This window comes from Trematomus bernacchii, unplaced genomic scaffold (assembly GCF_902827165.1).
Source record: "Trematomus bernacchii unplaced genomic scaffold, fTreBer1.1, whole genome shotgun sequence".
NCBI lineage: Eukaryota > Metazoa > Chordata > Actinopteri > Perciformes > Nototheniidae > Trematomus > Trematomus bernacchii.
In genome coordinates, this window is record NW_022987342.1 from 8,065,186 (window position 1) to 8,086,100 (window position 20,915).

General features: G+C 40.1%; 1 protein-coding gene across 1 annotated transcript in view; it reads right to left on the reverse strand.

The window, feature by feature from the left end:
* The window catches only part of LOC117481001 (endonuclease V-like), a 92,696-nt gene that overhangs the window by 69,414 nt on the left and 2,367 nt on the right, over nucleotides 1–20,915 (reverse strand). Inside the window, exons 3-7 of the mRNA XM_034128433.1 lie at nucleotides 13,075–13,209; nucleotides 11,253–11,292; nucleotides 10,750–10,862; nucleotides 1,278–1,346; nucleotides 830–958 (exon numbers count right to left, since the gene is read on the reverse strand). Of these exons, the coding sequence (XP_033984324.1) occupies nucleotides 830–958; nucleotides 1,278–1,346; nucleotides 10,750–10,862; nucleotides 11,253–11,292; nucleotides 13,075–13,209 (486 nt within the window). The remainder of the gene's footprint in view (nucleotides 1–829; nucleotides 959–1,277; nucleotides 1,347–10,749; nucleotides 10,863–11,252; nucleotides 11,293–13,074; nucleotides 13,210–20,915) is intronic.

The window sequence follows — 20,915 nt, forward strand, 5'->3', positions numbered from 1 at the left end:
GTGTATTTGACCGGTACATTAATGGGAAACCCTACATGTTTGAGCACCCTCTATGAAACGTCAAGCTACCCCACAGCACCCCCAAAAGATATCTCTGGCGCCGCCACTGAGCCTGCAACCCCGTTTTGAAGAAATGTGCAGTGCAACACAGGCTCATTGCAGCCACTAATGATAAGACACACTTTTTTGCCAAATATCAGCATTTTCTTGCACAGATTTCAAAGTGGCAAAGTATTATAACTTATTGTTCTAGCAAAGGGATTGCACAATTGTATTATGTATTTTTTTTTTTTTACCACACAGAATTATGGAGCATTGTTTTATTATCACTGTTCTAGCAAAGTGATTTTTTAATTTTTTTGAAAGGAATGCTCACGTTCATATTGATGTATTTTAATAAATGTTAACTTGACCCATTACGTGACTATTTGTGTTGGGGGGGCCCGACTTTTTTTTTTCTCCAAAGGGGGGGCCTGACAGAAAAAGTTTGAGAACCACTGCCCCAATGCAACATTTGCATTAGCATAATTTGTTAGAAATGTTCTGTAAATAGCATGCACAAAGAATTGTGCACCTTGTGAAGGACAAGAGAACATGTACAATCTCGAGGACATGCAGTTCAGACTTATTGGGTGTTTTTTCTAGTGGTGCAGTTTGGACCTGTGACTCGTTTAATTGAATAGCTGTCAAAAAAAGTATGCATACGTATGTATGTTTATATTGTTTGCGGGGGGGGGGGCGCTTAATGTAGTCGTGTGTGTGTGTGTGTGTGTGTGTGTGTGTGTGTGTGTGTGTGTGTGTGTGTGTGTGTGTGTGTGTGTGTGTATACCTGTCTGATGGGCTCTGGGACTCGGTAGCGGCAGCAGGAGTGTGTGAGGCGTACAGCTGTGTCCAAACTGATCCTGTGGCCAACGGACACGTACACCGGCTTAGAGCTTTTGTTGCAGCTTCGCAAGGCCTGGACGGAAAAATAAATGTCTCTTGTAACTGATAGGCAGAGGAATGTAATTCAGTATGACCCTAATATATACGGTGTATGACTTCTAGCAGGGTGGGTGCTCTTTGAAGTCAGCAGCAACAAAACAGCACCTTTGTTTAAAAGTTTGTTTGTGTGTGTCTGTGTGTGTGTGTGTGTGTGTGTCTGTGTGTGTGTGTGTGTGTCTGTGTCTGTGTGTGTGTGTGTGTGTGTATGTGTATGTGTATGTGTGTGTGTGTGTGCGTGTGTGTGTGTGCGTGTGCGTGTGTGTGTGTGTGTGTGTGTGTGTCCTTTGACGCACCTTTCCAAGCACTTTGCCCGAGGCGGCTGTGAGGGGGAAGCTGTCTCCTCCTTTCTGCAGAGCAGCAATCTGCGGGGGCAACAAAACAAAAATCAAAGTCAAAAAAGATGTACAGCATATGGCAATACAAGAGAATCTAAATATTAACCTGCCACCGTGGAGGCTTGCATTCTGTGTGACTTCACTCTCATGGATACACTTCTGGAGCTGTGGTATGTTCTAAAACTTCAAACTATAGTAATGTTTTGAAGGAAATACCAACGAATTTGCTTTATATTTTAGTGTTTTCTTAAAAAAACATGAAATTATATTTCTACTGAAAAAGAAAGGATTGAGTAAAAATGTTAACCAGGCATCTATTAGTCCTGATAATGTGACTATTCTTTTAATGTGCTAACCTGAGCAACTGGGAACAGCTGTGCGTGTTGTATGAAGGATAAACGTTAAGGTACTGACAAGCCCTACTTTGGACTGGATTACCATTTCGTTTATTAAAATGTATGGGAATGGTATTCAGAGGAATCACCGGCTGAAAATGCTGGGATTTCACTGTTCGAAAGAACTGTCGACCAACATGCTAAAGAAAAACGTCACATGTTTCCCCCAAAAAATTACATTTATGCAAAAAAAGAAATGGTAAATGCTTTTTTGGTACAAAATGTTTTTTGTCTTTACAAACTACAAATGTCAACAAAATGTCCTTTTCCCCATGTATTTGTTTTGTTTATACATTAGCTTTATTAACCAATTTCTCTATTGACACTGACAAAGAAAAATCGAATTAATTATTCATTTATTTTCAATAGTGAGTAGTGTTATACAAGTATTGTAGTTAACAACTATAAATAAACGGACTGTGCCCCTAAGCAGAACAAAGTCACATAACTCAAAAGATAATGAACTCATGATAAGGAACCTCTACTCTGTGAGTACAGTTTGCAAAGGTCTTGATTTGACAGCTGTTGTGTGTCAGATAAATATTCAATCAACATTAATAATCATGTATCGTATCCATCTCAGTACCATAAGATAGGGCTGGGATGAAGGGCTAAAAAAGAAATAGCACTGCATGTCGACTCTCAATTTTAGCTTTGGGTTTGCCTGTGCAGACTGCATTTAAAGTCAAAACGGTGTAACCAACATGAAGACTAGAGAGCTGCCTACGGGAGAAAAGCAAGCCATTTTGAAACTGAGAGAAGATGGAAAATCTATCAGAGCCGTTGCACAAACATTGGCCATAGCCAGTACAACCATTTAGAATGTCCTTAAGAAGAAAGAGAGCACTGGTTTACTGAGCAACAGACTTCAAACTGGTCGACAAAGGAAAACATCACAGTTGATGACAGAATCATTGTGAGAATTGTAAAGAAACATCAGCAACAACCTCCAGAGGGCAGGAGTGAAGGTATCACAATCCACCGTTAGCGGAAGACTTTGGGAACTAAAGTACAGAGGCTACACTAAAAGATGCAAACCACTCATTAGCAACAAGAATAGGAAGGCCAGATTTGAATTTGCCAAAAAGCACAGAGACAAGGCTTAACAGTTCACAAGGACAAAGTTTGATGGACTGATGAGACAAAGATGAACCTTTACCAAAGTGATGGAAAGGCCAACGTGTGGAGAAAGAAAGGATCTGCTCATGATCCCAAACACACAAGCTCATCTGTGAAACATGGTGGAGGTAAAGTTATGGCTTGTTCTTGTATTGCTTCTTCTGAACGGCTCATTGATCTTCATTGATGATGTAACACATCATGGCAGAAGCATAATTAACTTAGAAGTCTACAGAAACATTTTGTCTGCCAATTTAAAGAGAGATACAACCAAACTGATCGGGAGATCCTTCATCATGCAGCAAGACAACGACCAAAACACACTGCCAAAACAACCAAGGAGTTTATCAGGGGAAAGAAGTGGAAGGTTTCAGACAGGCCAAGTCAATCTCCAGACTACAACCCTATTGAGCGTGCATGTTACCTGCTGAAGAGGAGACTGAAGGGAGAAACCCCCGAAACAAACAACAACTGAAAGAGGCTGTGGTGAAAGCCTGGAAGAGCATCACAAAGAAGAAGAATGCAAAAGTTTGGTGATATCAATGGGTCGCAGGCTTGATGCAGTTATTGCAAGCAAAGGATTTGCAACTAAATACTAAGTATTATTCACTTTTCACACTTTTTTAAGTCTCTGTTCCTATACTTTTGCTCACATGAAAAATGGGTGGGTTTAAACAAAAGGTGCTATCTTCTCAGTTGTTTAACAGATCTAGATGTACCTGGAATGAAAAGGTGAAATACTGACCTTTTGTCTCATATTCATCTTTTGATGTCAAACCTAATTGTTTTCAGTGTACAGCAAAAATAAAGCAATTGGCCTCGCTGTTCCAATCGTTTTGGAGGGGACTGTATATCCTGAGTTCGAGAAGACAGATCACTGTATGACTTTTTGTAAGCATTTTACCAACTCTTCCACTAAGATGCTATCAAACCATTGACTTTATAAATTCATAATTAGCTTTTGCTGATTGCTTATACACTGGAAATGAGTGCTAAGACAAAAGCTTTAAACCGTAAATGTAATAAGATAAAGCCAACAAAAATGTCCTCTTTGCATTTTGTTTGCAATTCTGCAAAACACTTCACTGTTTCTTTCATTATTAAAGAATTAACCTGTTAAGCCCTGAGCCTGTTTTTCAGGTCTCAGGCTCGAAAATGACATTCCCAGAACAAATTACCATATCTTCCCTTCTAAAAGGGTTAAATTAATAATCTTTATTCTCAAAGTAATGATAAACCTGTGAGTTGGATGTAGAGAAGTCAGAATCAATATAGATGTTTTTTATTTTAAAGAAAATTCAGATTTTACATAGTAAAAAACTGTAAATTATAGTGTCCGTCCAAAAAATATTTTTTACTTATAGTGAAAACCACCCTTGGAGGATGGGTTAGTAGACTAAAAGCTTTAGGAATCCAAAGTACAACATATAATAAGTACCCTGCATCAAGATTGATGCAAAACAAGTGACATTTGACCTTTTTAGAGAGATTTAGCAAAAAGAAACCACTTCTGGGGTCATTTGGGTGGATTTTCCATATCTCTGGCCCCCCTTGCTCGATTTTGATGGTTGACACCTCTTTCTGACCGTTAGAGCCAATAGAATTGAAGGGGGAGTCCCCCACACACACACGTTGTAAAGAGAAAAGGTGGGGGCTTCGCGCATGTAATTTTCAATCAGAGCGAACCTATCTCTAACTCTGACATCTGGAAACGGAAAAGCAGTTTTAATGCTTATGGTTTATCAGAAATCATTTCAAAGGGACACAGACACATTGGATTAACCTATGGATTAACTTCAGCAGCGTTTTTATCGTTTTAATGCCATTGAAGACCACTTTGGAGAGACTACAGAGCCAAGGTAAAAATGTTAGCATTTTTAGCGTCACCTGTTTTGATGTCCGTTTTTGCTTATAATGTCGCAAATACGTATAATTCAGTGGTAATGTCGGGGTCAAAAGATTCTGTGTCACCTCACGATGTGAATCGATGTGTTGGATGTGGTGAAAAGATAAATAATAAGGTTTTGTGAGTGATTTTCGGTGCAGTAAGGTGTTAGCATTTTTCGCTCGTTGCTAATTCAGAGGCTCATTGTGGGTTTTATTTTGAAAAAAAAATAAAAATGATCAGTTAGATGAGTTTCTTCCCGTTACATGGATATAAAACATTCATAGTTTTATTAAATGAACATGCCCTCAGACACTGTTTCCTGCAAGATGTTGCGGCAGTGCCCCGGTACCAGGGTCTCTCGGGCTTAACAGGTTAAATGTTTTGCACTTTTCAAATTGATTGCAAAACACACCAGAAATTGAAGACAAATCATTCTGAGCCTTAGCACTCCAAATAGAAATCTCTTTAGGGAAAACACGGAGGCAGTAGGAGAGAGAGCGAGAAGAAGACGGAGAGGAGAAGGAGGCAGTGAGGTAGGGTCTGTCGCATGTTGCATACATGGAGATATTTTCCCCGTTCCCCAGCCAGGGATGACATTGCTTGTGATGTGAAGGCAGAAGCATAAACCAATGTGGTCTTGTTGCATCTATTTTGTGTTCTTTGTAATGTGAGGTGAAGCATGTATGAGAAAAAAAAATGTTCAAAGTGACACAAAGTTCTTACGACAGCAGTGTTTTGAATTAGTGTGTTGCTGCTCCTTTGAAAGACTAATTCAAATGTTGCGTGTGTATCATTCCTCCAAAAAAATGTAATAAGAACAAATATATCAAACAATTGGACAAAGATTTGATCCTCTGGTATTACATTTTTTACACAAAAGATTAAATAACCCCACAGAAAATCTGAATAACACTGACTGGCTACCATTTGTTTTTTGATCAAAAATACAAAATAAAATAAACTCTTCTTTTTGAGTAATGGATAGTTATTTTAAGGTTACTGTGCTTTAAAAACGTTTCTTTTTTCTATAGGATCTAAAAAAAAAAATCTCCCAGTGGAAGAGATGGTTCAAAGTCAGATGTAGTGATGCGGGCGCTGCTGACAGGTGGGCTGTGGGGTGCGGGCCAGAGCCATGAAGGGAGCTTAGCCTCCGTGATGGATGGGGTGTCTGCTCTACTATGACTGATTACAGCAAGCAACCAGCGGGGAGACAGGAGGGGCCGCACAGGGCCCTCGATCCGTGCTGGGAGGAGGCCAATGTGTGTGTGTGTGTGTGTGTGTGTGTGTGTGTGTGTGTGTGTGTGTGTGTGTGTGTGTGTGTGTGTGTGTGTGTGTGTGTGTGTGTGTGTGTGTGTGTGTGTGTGTGTGTGTGTGTGTGTGTGTGTGTGTGTGTGTGGGTCTGGCTCCTATGAAGCTAGAGTAGGACTGGCGCCAGAATAGTAGAAGTCAGAAAGACAGAGCAAGTCATCAATAACACACTACTTTGCGTTACAGCCAGGCTATCAGAGAAAGAGACGCAGAGAACAAAAAAAAAGAAATGAGATGGTAGAAAATGAAAGTGAGACGGGGGAAAATGTTGGAGTGGGAGAGAAAGAGGGGAGACACTGGAGGTGAAGAGAGAGAAAAAAGTGAGCAGGGAAGAAAAATACAGAGGACGTAAGATCTGAAGGAAAGTGAGCATCAAGAAACCTCGACAACAAGGATAGCATTTTCCCAAAGGGCGTGGAGGACAAGGAGAAAGAAAAGTTCCTCTTTCATCATTTCTGTTTTGTTCCAGACTGCACAGATAGAAGCGTACTGCTCTCTCCTGCCTCTGTAGAGGAGCACAGCACATTACATTTACATCTGCTAGGCATTCAACTTAAAGAAATGTAGAGCGGCTGAGCAGGGGGCTGTTTTGTTGAGACAATTCAAAAGGATCCATAGAACCTTTAAAAGCTGGAGAACAACTATCAACTCTTGTGGTCGATTATTTACTGCTAAAGGAAAAAAACGTATTTTTTGTCAAACTTGCTTCAAGAGTCATGTTTTAATTCTATTAAACTGGAACAGCAGAACAGTTCCCAATGTGCAGCTTTATTTATTTTTTATTATTTATTATATTTTACTTCAATGTTATGGGAAATACAATACATGGCTGTCGTTAATGCCGTATTTGTGTAACAAATATTGAAATTCATTCAGAGCATATCTACAATTCGAAGGCTGGACCAGGACAGCCTGTATAACATTGATGGTTGAGCTGACAGCTAACAGCTGACTTGCTAACAACGGCAAGAGAGGCATTCCTGACAGAGCTTACATTGTTAACCTAGCTTGACAACTTTAGCTTCTGCCAATAGCTTATATATAAGTTTGGACAACACCACAAACAGGATGACTTCATTCTCTGCTCAAATATTAATATTCTAAAAGTCATGTAGAACGTTTAATGAACTACCCCTAATCCATATCATCAGTTAGGGAGCGTAGCTAAGCCTAGTCTTACTCTGCCGAAAATTTAAATATACACCTACCAACAACTTTACAGCTCACATTTTAGCATTGTGTACCTTGTTTGTAAAAGTCCATATACAAACAGAAATGTCAAAACAACAATTTGCAGGAGGTCTTTTGTGTTGTCTTTGCTTAGTCATCTTGCTAAAGCTAGGCACCATATCTGGACTCCAGCTACAACCAAACATTAAGTCGAGATTTATATTGCTTCAAAAGTTTTAGTGTTAGTCTGTGTACGGCAGACACAAATGTACAACACTACTAAACTGAAACGTTAACTTAAAAAAATGTATTATGTAAAAAAATTACACATCATTGTATTAGGTTAGTTGAAAGCAATAATATTGAGTTTAAATTTAAAAAAAAGAATTGGTTCAACTGGTAATACTATTTGCTTTTAACTAACCTTATACAATTATGTGGAACCTGTTGACATAATACATTTATTTAAAGGTAGGGTAGGTCATTTTGGAGAAACCAGCTCGAGTGCGCTAGGATTTGAAAATACACAGCCGGAACAAATCTGCCACTTCCTTATAGAGCCCCTCCTCCAACACACACGAACGCGCACATAACCAATGAGGACACGAGATAAGTTTGTGCACAGATGGAAGGCTGACAGGCAGGTAGGCCATCCAGTTATTTTAGCCTGGCCGGCTAAAATGATTGGTCGTGCTTTTTACAGTACTACGGCTTCCACAGATGAATTTTTTTAATGGATTTTTTGTCAAAGCATTTAAGATATTCATTGCTATCGGGATGTTAAGAGCATTCCATGGAATATAACAAAAAGTGTATCTCGAGCCGGTTTCTCAAACTACCCCACCTTTAAAGTCAATGTTACATTTTTTCAGTGTACCTCACTGTGATGACTGAAGTCGCTTAAATGCTAAGTGTTCATCTTTAAAAGAGACAAGGGTAAACTTTGTAACAACTAAGTCACCAAGCGACAAAGGTGTATTTCTACATGCACAGAATAGTTTAGCTTTGATGGGTTATATATTCCCATTAGTGCCCACTGTGTTCCACCTTTGCTTTTGAGGCTGCCAAATTTAATTACAGCACCTGAGAGAAAATCGTCTCTGTGACCTTCAGATACACTGCTTGCTGTTTTTTGAGGACACTCTGTGTGCCGCCAGAGTTCTGGGATACACTCTGACATCTAATCAAGCATGGCAGCATATTTCTTGTCATTGGTACGTGGTGATGAGTATACTGTATCTAGTAATAGTTCATCTTATTTCTCACTGGCTAATTTTGGTAGAGAGCCTGATATGGCTTGTGTCTCACAGATTACTTCTTACCTAATTTCCTATCAAGCCCTCAAACGCGAACATTGGCGTTTGGCAGAGGCTTTGCAATCTTTGACGTGCCTGTAGACAAATTAAACGGAGCCCCAGAGAGGGACAATTATATTTACATGGACCGGGAGGGAATTCTAAAGTTTCATGCAAAGCAACCGATCCAACGCTGATGGCTTGAGCCCAAAGATGCGTTGTGTAGTGCCGACGTTACCGAACACCCAACATGAACAACTCTGAGCCGCGAGGATTAGCATCAGCAGATATGTGTGACCGTGTTCTGTGGAAACAAAGAGATCAGATTCTTCCCTACTGCAGAGACGAGGCAACATTTTCTGACGCCAAAGCCACTAACAGTAATTGAGGGAGATGGATACACTCCTAACGAGAATTGAATTAGCATGTTACACTACTACATGAGGACCGCTGGGGTTATAAGCAGAGAGTCTCTTTGCCTGCTAATTGAGTTGGCTGTGGATGAGATGATTGCTAGAGCCATGTATGCTGGTTCCCTCAGAAACTTCAGCAGCACTTGTCATCAACGTTACAAGAAATGCCCATCACCGCTCTTACAAAGATCAATGCCATCTACAAGGACTTCGCATTTTATATTTTGCTCAGGGAATGCACTTGAGGTCAATTATTATCACCTTCACCTCAGAGCAAAAGGGGTTCATGCTATTTCTATGACGAGTTCCTCTCACTATGGTAATGGAGCTTCAAATTATTAAAGTTATGAAAACATTTTTCATTTACACAAGCTTTAAAAATGTCTGTAAATCAACATGAGGAAGAATACTCTGTTCATCCTGTTACTTTAGACCAGGGATGGGCAAATGGCGGCCCCTCCTCTTTTTGCGGCCCTCAGATAAATTTATAAACAATGTAATTGATTTAAAAAAATATATATATATTTTTTTTGTACTTGTGGTACTGATACCGTCCACTAGACACCTAGTTACGTCGCGAGCTGCGTACATGATTTCATTCGGCAGCCAAATACCGCAAAATAATCTGTGACGCGTTTGTGTGTATTGTGTGTTTGTTGTTGTTATGCCTGCTGTGACGTTAAGTTGCCGCTTGTAATTATGCCTTTACGAGCTTAAAAGTTGTATTTATCATCTGAATTTGGCGAAACAAGTTTAATATTCTAAAAACCAAGACTTTGTTTATTTGAAATCAGATGAAAACAAACTGTCACGGACCCTGCCGTGTTATCTATGATTACTATACGCTTTTCATTCATAATTTCAGCGGGAGGGGGGGGGCGGCGCTGAGGAACAGCAGAGTGCGGGTTGACAGGTGCCTGTGTTCATTCCCCTCATTGTGGAATAAGGGGAATGCAGAGACAGGCTACAAGTGTCTTAGGTTCAAGTTAGACAACTACTGTCTGGTTAGTGTTCATGACTTCATGTTTATGTCATCTTAATGGTTCATCTCAATGCACACACATTTTCCGTGCTTTCCAATAGTTTAAAATAGTTTTATTCCACTGTTAAATAACCTGTTCAATACAAACATGCCACTTGTAAACATTAAATAACATTTCTGTGAACTGATATTTGTTTAGTGAGCTTATTAGAGGATGCTCCCTGAAAGATTGTAAAATGTCAATGAAGATGTCAGACTTAGTATATTTGTTAATAATTACATACAAAACATGGAATTTGTTTGTGTGTGTGTTCCAAGTGAATCTGCGGCCCCCTGGTGGCCAGTACATCAATTATGTGGCCCCCACCACCATCCAAGTTGCCCATCCCTGCTTTAGACCCTTGCTAAGCGCCTGCTCATATGGCAGATTTAACTTTGACTTGTTTTTATTCTTTCCTTAACAGGTCACAGACTGCAACATTTACATTTGCATATTAATGAAATCTAGATGTTGCTGTCCCACAGGTATACTATGAACAACCAGACATTTTTCCAGCTTGATTTGTATTCAAAACGTCACAGGCCTCGTTGTGCATTGGCTACAGAAGGAGGCCTTGGCTTAAAATAAAAGTCACATTGTCAAAACCGCACGCACGCGCACGCACGCACGCACGCACACACGCACGCACACTCATATTTTGACTCTGGTCAAGGTTGGCGAGTTTTTTCTTACAACACGAGTAAACTAAATATGATGTATATACACTGATGATAGATCATAGAGTGACAAAGCTCTACAGAACAGAAAGGAATAAATATATGTACAACTTTGTGGGGTGTGAGCTTAAGTAGAGCCTCACCTGTGACTGGTGCTCCTCATCCTTGTTAACACCCTGCACCTGCAGCAGGTTCTTGGCCACACCCACACACGGCAGCCCTGAAAGCACCCCGAGGTGACACGCCAGGCCGAACTCTGCAGGGAACAAGCAGGGCCTGGGTCAGATTCAAATGCCGGTTTGCTCTTGATAGAACAGTGTTGACTTTGTGTTATACATTAAAGAAATGTATTATCGTGACATGAAAACAGCCTTGCACACATGCAACTGCAACAAAAACATCAGTATAAGCTAAATTATTATAAACATTGCTATTGGCCTTGGACTTTATCAATCGCTGCATCCCTAGTAAATGCAGCAACACCTAAATTAATGCGGTCATTACTTACACACATGTGCTTTTCTTGCCATTAATGTATAAAAATGCATTTTCTGACTGTCACTAAACACATCCTGCTGTAAATAAAAAAGAAGGCACAAATATTGCAAACACTTTCCCTGTGTCGGCATAGAGCAGCCTGACCTACCTCTGTAGTGGAATAGACCATTCCCATCCACAAACACCACCTGTGGAGAGGGCACAATGGGGGAAAAATCACCTATAGCTGTAAAGGGTTTTATTTGTCAAGGTTGAAGACCTTTTGCACGGCAGACATTTTAACATGTTAGATCAGGAAAAGCACAGGTGTGATCCGTTATGTTAATCAGGCTGCTGAGAGACTGCAGTGCAGCAGAGGCATCGTGTTGTTATGGGATCCACCTGTGCTTCTTTTCTGAATGAAGTTAACACCTTAGCAGGGAAACTTTTTTCTGCGTATCTACAGTCTCTCACCCAAACTTCCTGTGCCTCTGTCTGATGTCACATAAAGTGTGAGATAACAGAATGTTTTATCCTGAGTTTCAAAAGTTAAAGTTAGAGACAAGATCTTCACACTGATACTTCCAGCCCCCCCACACTTATGAACCCTGGAAGCCAAAAGTGACTCGAAACTCATATTTCCGCTGTGAATAAGGACCCACGTCAAAGGGCCAGATAAAGGGAGCAGTTAGGTGTCAGGAGAAGTGTTTGTGTGTGCAGGATTTTGTGTGTGTATGGGGTGAAAGTGTGTTGTTTCTGCGCACCTGCGAGCATGCTGAGAGAGTGGGAGGAACAGAGGGAGGTGCGTGGATAGCGACAGACAGAAGGGAGTGGGTGAGGAGGAATTATAGACGGCTTCTTGAGAAACAGTGAGTGCTTTGTCACAGGAGTTGAAATTAATTCAGCGTGTTTTAATGTTCAAGAAGTTGGAAAAGTTTACACTTTTTGAATGAGCCCAATAGTGTCAGTAGGTTGGCTGTCTGGTTGTGTGTGATAGTAATTTAGACCTCATTTTGAAATCCATTGCTGTCTGAAATATACAGATACTTCCCAAAAGTAGAATAAATGTACTGTATCACTTGTATCATGTAGTGTCTCAAATCGCACACATACCAGAGGTGACAAACGCAATTGTTAGCTAGCTAGCTAGCTAGCTAGCTAGCAATGATTGTTGGCTGTAACAAATCATTACAAACTGCTCAAATAACCCTATACAATTAACACTTTATTATTTTCCTCAACAACTAATATAGCACATTCCCTAAATAGTAAAAACAAATATACCTATAACCTTTATGTGTACAGTATAGTCCTGTATTTACTGGAGCAATTGCAATGATGGATGGTCCTGTAACTCCCGTTCAGTAGCCAAGATGGCGGTCATTTAGTGTGAAAAGTGTCCAGCGCTAGACACTCAACTTTCTGACCATTATGAGGACACCATCTAGGTACCCATAGTACATTTTGCCATACTTCGCAATGGGATGCACTTATGCACATAAAACAGCAAATGTAAGTACAGTTTTGTTTTGTTTATTGTGCATACCTTCAAAAATGACTTACCAACATCCCAGCCTCATCTGTACTTTGCTTCCCTAGCAGGTCATGACAATAACTGATTCTAATGTGTTAGCATGCTAGCATGCTGATTTAGCATTACAATCAGAGCAAAACTAAGCCCAGGTCCACCTGAGGCTAACAAAGTAAACATACTGTAAGGAGAGCAGAGACAATATCACATAACAAGCTGACAAGATTTATCATAGCAGAGTATGTATGATGAGGTGTTTTCATAGGCTTATTATTTACGACACACCCTGGCTAGTTCCCCTTGTCTCCCATCTTAAACCTCTGAGCCACAGCCGACCCCGAATACACTCTAACATCTCAAACAGTTGCTAATTATATGTTTATAATTGTACCTCAAGTCATTGGAAGGACTCTTCTAGCACTTCAATTAAGCACTTTAATGTCTTTGTGCAAAAGCTGACCTGAGGAAGAAGTTGGGGCTGGTCCCTCTCCAGACGCTGCAGAGACTCCAGGAGGAAGGGGGTTTCTCTGAAGGCCAGGAAGCCGGCTATGTAGGGGGCCGTCAGGGTCACCATCTGACTGTCCTCATACAGCAGCTGGGGAAAGAAAAGGGGACGGAGTGCTGGGTTTCGGTTAAAATGTATTTTTTACTTAGCAATGTTCCAAACTGAGGGAAATTACCCGGAAGTACTTCAGTGGCAGCCATGAGCTCATATACTTCCCTTGTTATCTACCGGACTATCCTTTACGAAAGGAAAGGAGACATTGATGTCCCACAATTCCCTGCAGCCACAACATTTACGCACACACACGAATCATGTAAGTAACGGTGCTTCTCAAAGAGGCCCTATTCTGCTTTTTTGGGTTTTCCCTTTCCTGTACTGTGTTATAGGTCTGTGTGCATGTAAATGGTCTGCAAAGACTACATTCCCAAAGTTCCTTCCAGAGGGAGTTTATCTCATGTACTCATTTAAAGATAGTGTAATGAACAGTCTACACTCTACAGTATATACAGTAAGGAGATGAAGGGCAGAATGACTTTAAAACTCTTAGGGTACTTTCTAATTGATTTATTATATATTTATATTGACGATATTTGTGTTTCCTTGCATGAAAAGTGATTATGAAAGACAAAGGCTCAGACCATAGCTCTGGTGCAAACACTGATACCCTCCCTGCTTGCTCATCCTTTGACAAGACTCTGTTTTTCTGTGTTTTTTGTGAGTCCAGTAGTTTTACACTAAAGAAGGTTCATATTTTAGCCTAAATTTTAACTTACATTCTCACTCTGCTTATACTTGAGTAATTGTTGAATACCTATTTAATGAGAATAAGAAGAGGGAGCCTGAGGTCCACATGTTTCATTGCCAACGACTGCCTTCTGTATTGTTATTCATATGAATAATTAAGAACTTTAACTACAAGCAATAAAACATGCAGACGCTCTCATTGAGGTGCATGGAGGCCAAAACACACGCCTCGATACAAGGACGTTTTGAGAACAGAAAGGTCAACCAGCATTCAGGATGTCAATGTCCTTCACCCCTCCTCTGCTACACACGGTGAAAAAACAACAGGCTGTTATGTTGGAGAAGGTTATGGCCAGGAATCTTAACGAAGTGTCGTTCTCACTGATTTTCCACATTTACAGTTTCAAAAGTGTGCAGAGCTCCTTTTCAAGACCTGTGTATTTAAATGCAATGTGACAAACTGTGTGTCGTGTATTACTTTGTGTCATAAATGGCCTTAGGTGGCGGTGTTAGAGTAAAATGAAAGCAAGCAGGGAACATAATCCCATTATTGGAAAGCATTTCTAGACAACATTTCTTTAGCCTCATTGGGTCCATGCATCAGCGTACAGTGACAAATGACATTAATTACAGCGGGTTATATAATGAGGAGGGGCCTGCAGCCCATGCTAATACACAGATAAATACAGCGAGGAGGAATGCTTGTGAAAGGCTGTGCAGGAAAAGGATAATGAAGTGAAAACTGGGACCGCCAAGGTCACCTTAACAACATCCGGCTTAACAAGACTCGACCTTGAGCTCAATGAGCTGCACTGCATATTAAACCTCCACTCTCCTGTGTATTCATATTTGTATGCCTGGCTTTAAGTGTTTCAAAAGATTGGAATTGGAATTTTTTTGTAATGATTTTTAAATGTTACCTTATCCATGAGAGTGTAAAGTAATTAGAGGGTTGAAATGAATGAATGACATTGAAAACCCTCTTTGAGATTAGATACAACCACTTTTCACAGGTAACTCCTATCTTCTTCATGATACTATACAGTAGATTTACTGTTAAAGTGCACTTTGGGTAAGCATATTATTTACACCACATCTTGATCCTTGAAAACTTAAATACATTTAAAAAACTGGAAAAGAATGTGAAAATGGTTTAACACTGAAAAAACTGAAACGTTTATTTATTTATTTTTAGTGCAGGTTTAACTTAAAGCTGCTATATTCTATATTTATAACAACAGATCAGAGAAGTTCATGATGAAGGGTCGTAGCAGGAATTATTGGAATGGTTTAAGGTGAATTGGAAATCACCAACCGTCAGCCTCTGTGAAAGTATGAGTCATTTCCCTGAAGGCTGTTCCTCAGTGGGGTAAAGTAACTAAGTACATTTACACAAGTATTGTACTTAAGTACTTTTCTGACATATTTGTTCTTTACTTTCCATTTAATGCCACTACATCTATTTTAACACATATATTATATATGCTGAAATGGTAAATGCAGTAATGTACTACTTATCTACACAGTAAATATATTTGGTCTAAATGTAACAATTAAATGCCATTACATGTATAAAAACGGGATAATATTATAATCATTATTATATAATAAGTACTTTTACTTTGATACTTGAAGTACATTTAGCAGATAATACTTCTGTACTTTATATTATTCTGAAATTAGTCTTTGTGCAGAATGAGTAGTTTTACTTTTTGTACTTTGATTATATGTTGATGCTTATCCTTTTTTACTTTTACTTAAGTAGAATTTTAAAATCACAACTTGCACTTGAAGTTGAGTATTATAAGACAATAGTATTTGTACTTTTACCTAAGTAAAGGATATGAGTACTTCTTCCAACACTGGGCAGCAATCAGGAGTCCTAAAGAAGCAATTTAAAGTGATGAAGACTTCCCTTCACCAATACATTTAATAGGGGAATACACTTTAAGGGAAATCTTACATTCTGAAAGTATTTTACAGAATACGGTTTAATGTTAAGTATGTTTTCCCATACGAAAAAAAGTATGGCAAAAATCAAGAAGCATAAATAAAAAATAGAAGAAAAATAGGATCAAATCAGAAAAATACACTTTGAATATGAATGCAGGCAGAAATGAACAGGCTGAATGGAGATTCAACCCTTGACCTTTGTCTTCTCAGAGAGTGTGACTGACTGGTTCCTGTATCACTCTATGGGTGTAGGGCAAATACATCGGTGAAGATCAATTTAAATTGTTCATATCCAACTTCATTTTATAATTAAATATAATATGAATTACCATAGCTTGTCTCCTTTTCTATAACCCACAACAATTTGCACAATAGCTACTTTTCACAATTGTAATATATATATATATATATATATATATATATATATAATCCAATGCTAATATGTTTCTGTAGTATATTTCTATATATTTATCTAGCTTAATGTGATTTATATTGTAGAGTATTCAATTTATTCAATATTTCCGTTATATTATGTATTATTTAGATACTCTAGTGATATATGTCCTTTCTATTGTGAATGTGTATATACTTGCTGCTAATGTTAATTTTTCTTTTATTATATTTTTACCTTATTGTATCTTTTAAATATGTTGTACTTGTGTAAAGCCTGTACACACTGCTGCTGCGACAAAATAATTTCCCAATATGGGATAAATAAAGCATCCATCCATCCATCTATTCATCCATCCATCATCAATCCATCCATCATCAATCCATCCATCCATCCATCCATCTATTCATCCATCCATCATCAATCCATCCATCATCCATCCATCCATCTATTCATCCATCATCAATCCATCCATCATCAATCCATCCATCATCAATCAATCTATCCATCCATCCATCCATCTATTCATTCATCCATCATCAATCCATCCATCATCAATCAATCCATCCATCCATCTATTCATCCATCCATCATCAATCCATCCATCATCAATCCATCCATCCATCTATTCATCCATCCATCATCAATCCATCCATCATCCATCCATCCATCTATTCATCCATCATCAATCCATCCATCATCAATCAATCTATCCATCCATCCATGCATCTATTCATTCATCCATCATCAATCCATCCATCATCAATCAATCCATCCATCCATCTATTCATCCATCCATCATCAATCCATCCATCATCAATCCATCCATCCATCTATTCATCCATCCATCATCAATCCATCCATCATCCATCCATCCATCAATCCATCCATCATCAATCCATCCATCATCAATCAATCTATCCATCCATCCATGCATCTATTCATTCATCCATCATCAATCCATCCATCATCAATCAATCCATCCATCCATCTATTCATCCATCCATCATCATCCATCCATCATCAATCCATCCATCCATCTATTCATCCATCCATCATCAATCCATCCATCATCAATACATCCATCCATCATCAATCCATCCATCAATCCATCCATCAATCCATCCATGCATCAATCCATCCATCCATCCATCATCAATCAATCCATCCATCCATCCATCTATTCATCCATCCATCATCAATCCATCCATCCATCAATCCATCCATCATCCATCCATCCATCTATTCATCCATCCATCCTTCTATTCATCCATCCATCCATCCATCCATCTATCCATCTATTCATCCATCCATCATCAATCCATCCATCCTTCTATTCATCCATCCATCCATCATCAATCCATCCATCATCCATCCATCCATCTATTCATCCATCCATCATCAATCCAGCCATCCTTCTATTCATCCATCCATCTATTCATTCATCCATCCATCTATTCATCCATCCATCCATCTATTCATCCATCCATCCATCAATTCATCCATCTATCCATCCATCTATTCATCCATCAATCCATCCATCCATCTATTCATCCATCCATCTATTTTAACTTGCTAAAAATTAAAATGTGTTTTTAAATTGCCACCCTAAGGGTCAATGATGTGCCATTGTGCCTACATGTTTCCACTGCGGTGCTCGCATCCTTACAATATGTCTATTGTCTAAGATAAAAGGGAAAGGGCTATGCAGTTTTTAGAAGGGGTAGATTATGCCGAAATAAGCAAAAGTTCTGAGTGCAAAGTATAAAATACATCATATATATTGTCATCTGTCATTATTCATGTTAAATATGTGATGTGAATGCAGGTTCACATCAGGTGTCCGGCAGTGGCTCAGTCAGTAGGGGCTTGGACTGTGAGCCGTAGGGTTGCCGGTTCAAGTCCCCTACCAGACACAGGGTGTTTCTCAATCGCGAGTACGCTTGCTTGGTAGCAGATGTCTGCCGAGCATCTTGCTTCAGAAGCGAGTCAAGAATACTTCCTGGCATTCGGAAAAACGAAGTGTGGAACACGCTAGCAAGTGTGCAGGTGTGCGTCATATGAGAGACCCCGCCTTACATCTTCCGCCACAGATTTGGGGAAATTGGTCCGTGCGCAAAGCATTGTGGGGATTTTAAGGCCGCGAAGTCTACTCATGTGCACACTCGATATTTCTCCAAACGGAGTACGCCGGGCTCGGTAGATTTCCAAGTATGCTGGAGATTGGAACAGTACTTCGGCGGCACTCGATGACGTAGTATGCTTGAAATAGTGGCTCGGAAGCAGCTTTACTCGCGATTGAGAAACACCCATAGATATGGAGTGTGGACTGCTACTTGGAGAGGTCCCAGTTCACCTCCTGCCCTGTCGTGGTGCCCTTGAGCAAGGCAACGGACAACAGACCTATCAGACATCCCGCCTGTCACCACTAGAGGTCACCAGAGGTCACCAGAGCTCACAGATTCCTGAGTTTATGTGGAACAACCTTTTAAATACAGTGTGTGGTAGTGGTGGAAGAAGGATTCAGATGCTCTTCTTAAGTAAAACTCCTCCATTCAAAATCGTATTTAAAGTGGACCTATCATGCTATATTTAAATGATATATTGTAGGGCCATACCTATATAAGGTATATTTATACGTTTCTGTTTTCAAAATACCAAACAGATCATGCATTTTAGCCATGCCTCATTTCGCTCTATGTGCTGTTTGCTGTCTACGGGTCTGATTCTGCTGACCACGCCCCCCTGCAGGAGAGGTGAGCCGTGCTCTGATCAGCTGCTGGGCTGTCAGAAGAGGGGGAGAAAAAGAGATCTCCGTCCTCCGTGTTTTATTATATAGAGTCGTTATTCATTTGTTTTAAAGCTCAATAAATAACAAAGAAGACCTTTGACCGGCACTTTTCAAATTTTGTCCAGAAGATTTAAACTTGAACGGACATCTTGACCGGCGAAAGTAACTGAAACTGAAACTCTGCCGCACGGTCCCCTCGATCCTTGGAAGAGGTGGAGAGGTGGGTGTTTGTCATCTGCTGGTGGACTAACCGGAGAGAATTACAGTGCTTGCCTCGACGGGGAGGGATTGCATTGAATTAAAGCAGCGGGAGCAAACGCTTGCCTCGGGGAGGGAGAAAAAAAGCCACAGCGGAGAATAAACAGAAGGGTAACCATGGTAACTATGGGCGGGAAATCTTCTTCGCTGCTTTTGTGGCAGACTACAGCGCCACTTACAGGCCTGGCATATGTACTACAGCGTCTCCAGCGCTTTCGAGCGGCAATGGCCGGCCGTGGCCCAACCCCACATTCCCCTGATAGGTGGAGAGTTGGCCCAATAGCCGTAGCGCCACTTCTGTGACGACATAGAAGTGTTCAAATCTGGATCAGTTTTTATCAGATCCGTTGCAGCCCCTTTTTTAGAGATTTGGGTATGGAGGAAAATAGAGAGGGTTGTGTTTTCTGACACTTGGTGAGTTCCCTGGAACACCGGGGACACATATTCATGTATAAAAGACGTCCAAAAGTGCATTTTGCATGATAGGTCCCCTTTAAGTCAAGTTAAAAAAGTATTATCAGCAAAATGTACTTAAAGTATAAAAAGTGAAAGTAATCATTGTGCAGAAAAATTGCCTTTATCTGTGTATATGATTATATTTATATATGTGACTTTTCTAGATAATATTGTAGCATTTTACTGTTGTAGAAAAACAAAGTTCTGATTGACTTTTTGTAAAATATTTAAATAAGTTGTCTCTTTAGTGACTTAAAGAGTTAGTCCACTAGTTTAATTTTTAGAGATACTTTAGTTTAAAGGGGACCTATCATGCAAAATGCACTTTTGTACGTCTTTTATACATGAATATGTGTCCCCGGTGTTCCAGGGAACTCACCAAGTGTCAGAACACACAACCCTCTCTATTTTCCTCCATACCCAAATCTCTAAAAAAGGGGCTGCAATGGATCTGATAAAAACTGATCCAGATTTGAACACTGTCCTGACGTCTCCACCTATCAGGGGAATGTGGGGTTGGGCCACGGCCGGCCATTGCCGCTCGAAAGCGCTGGAGACGCTGTAGTACATATGCCAGGCCTGTAAGTGGCGCTGTAGTCTGCCACAAAAGCAGCGAAGAAGACTTCCCACCCATAGTTACCATGGTTACCCTTCTGTTTATTCTCCGCTGTGGCTTTTTTCCTCCCTCCCCGAGGCAAACGTTTGCTCCCGCTGCAAACGTCGAGGCAAGCACTGTAATTCTCTCCGGTTAGTCCACCAGCAGATGACAAACACCCACCTCTCCGCCTCTTCCAAGGAACGAGGGGACCGTGCGGCAGAGTTTCAGTTTCAGTTACTTTCGCCGGTCAAGATGTCCGTTAAAGTTTAAATCTTCGGGACAAAATTTGAAAAGTGCCGGTCAAAGGTCTTCTTTGTTATTTATTGAGCTTTAAAACAAATGAATAACGACTCTATATAATAAAACACGGAGGACGGAGATCTCTTTTTCTCCCCCTCTTCTGACAGCCCAGCAGCTGATCAGAGCATGGCTCACCTCTCCTGCAGGGGGGCGTGGTCAGCAGAATCAGACCCGTAGACAGCAAACAGCACATAGAGCGAAATGAGGCATGGCTAAAATGCATGATCTGTTTGGTATTTTGAAAACAGAAACGTATAAATATACCTTATATAGGTATGGCCCTACAATATATCATTTCAATATAG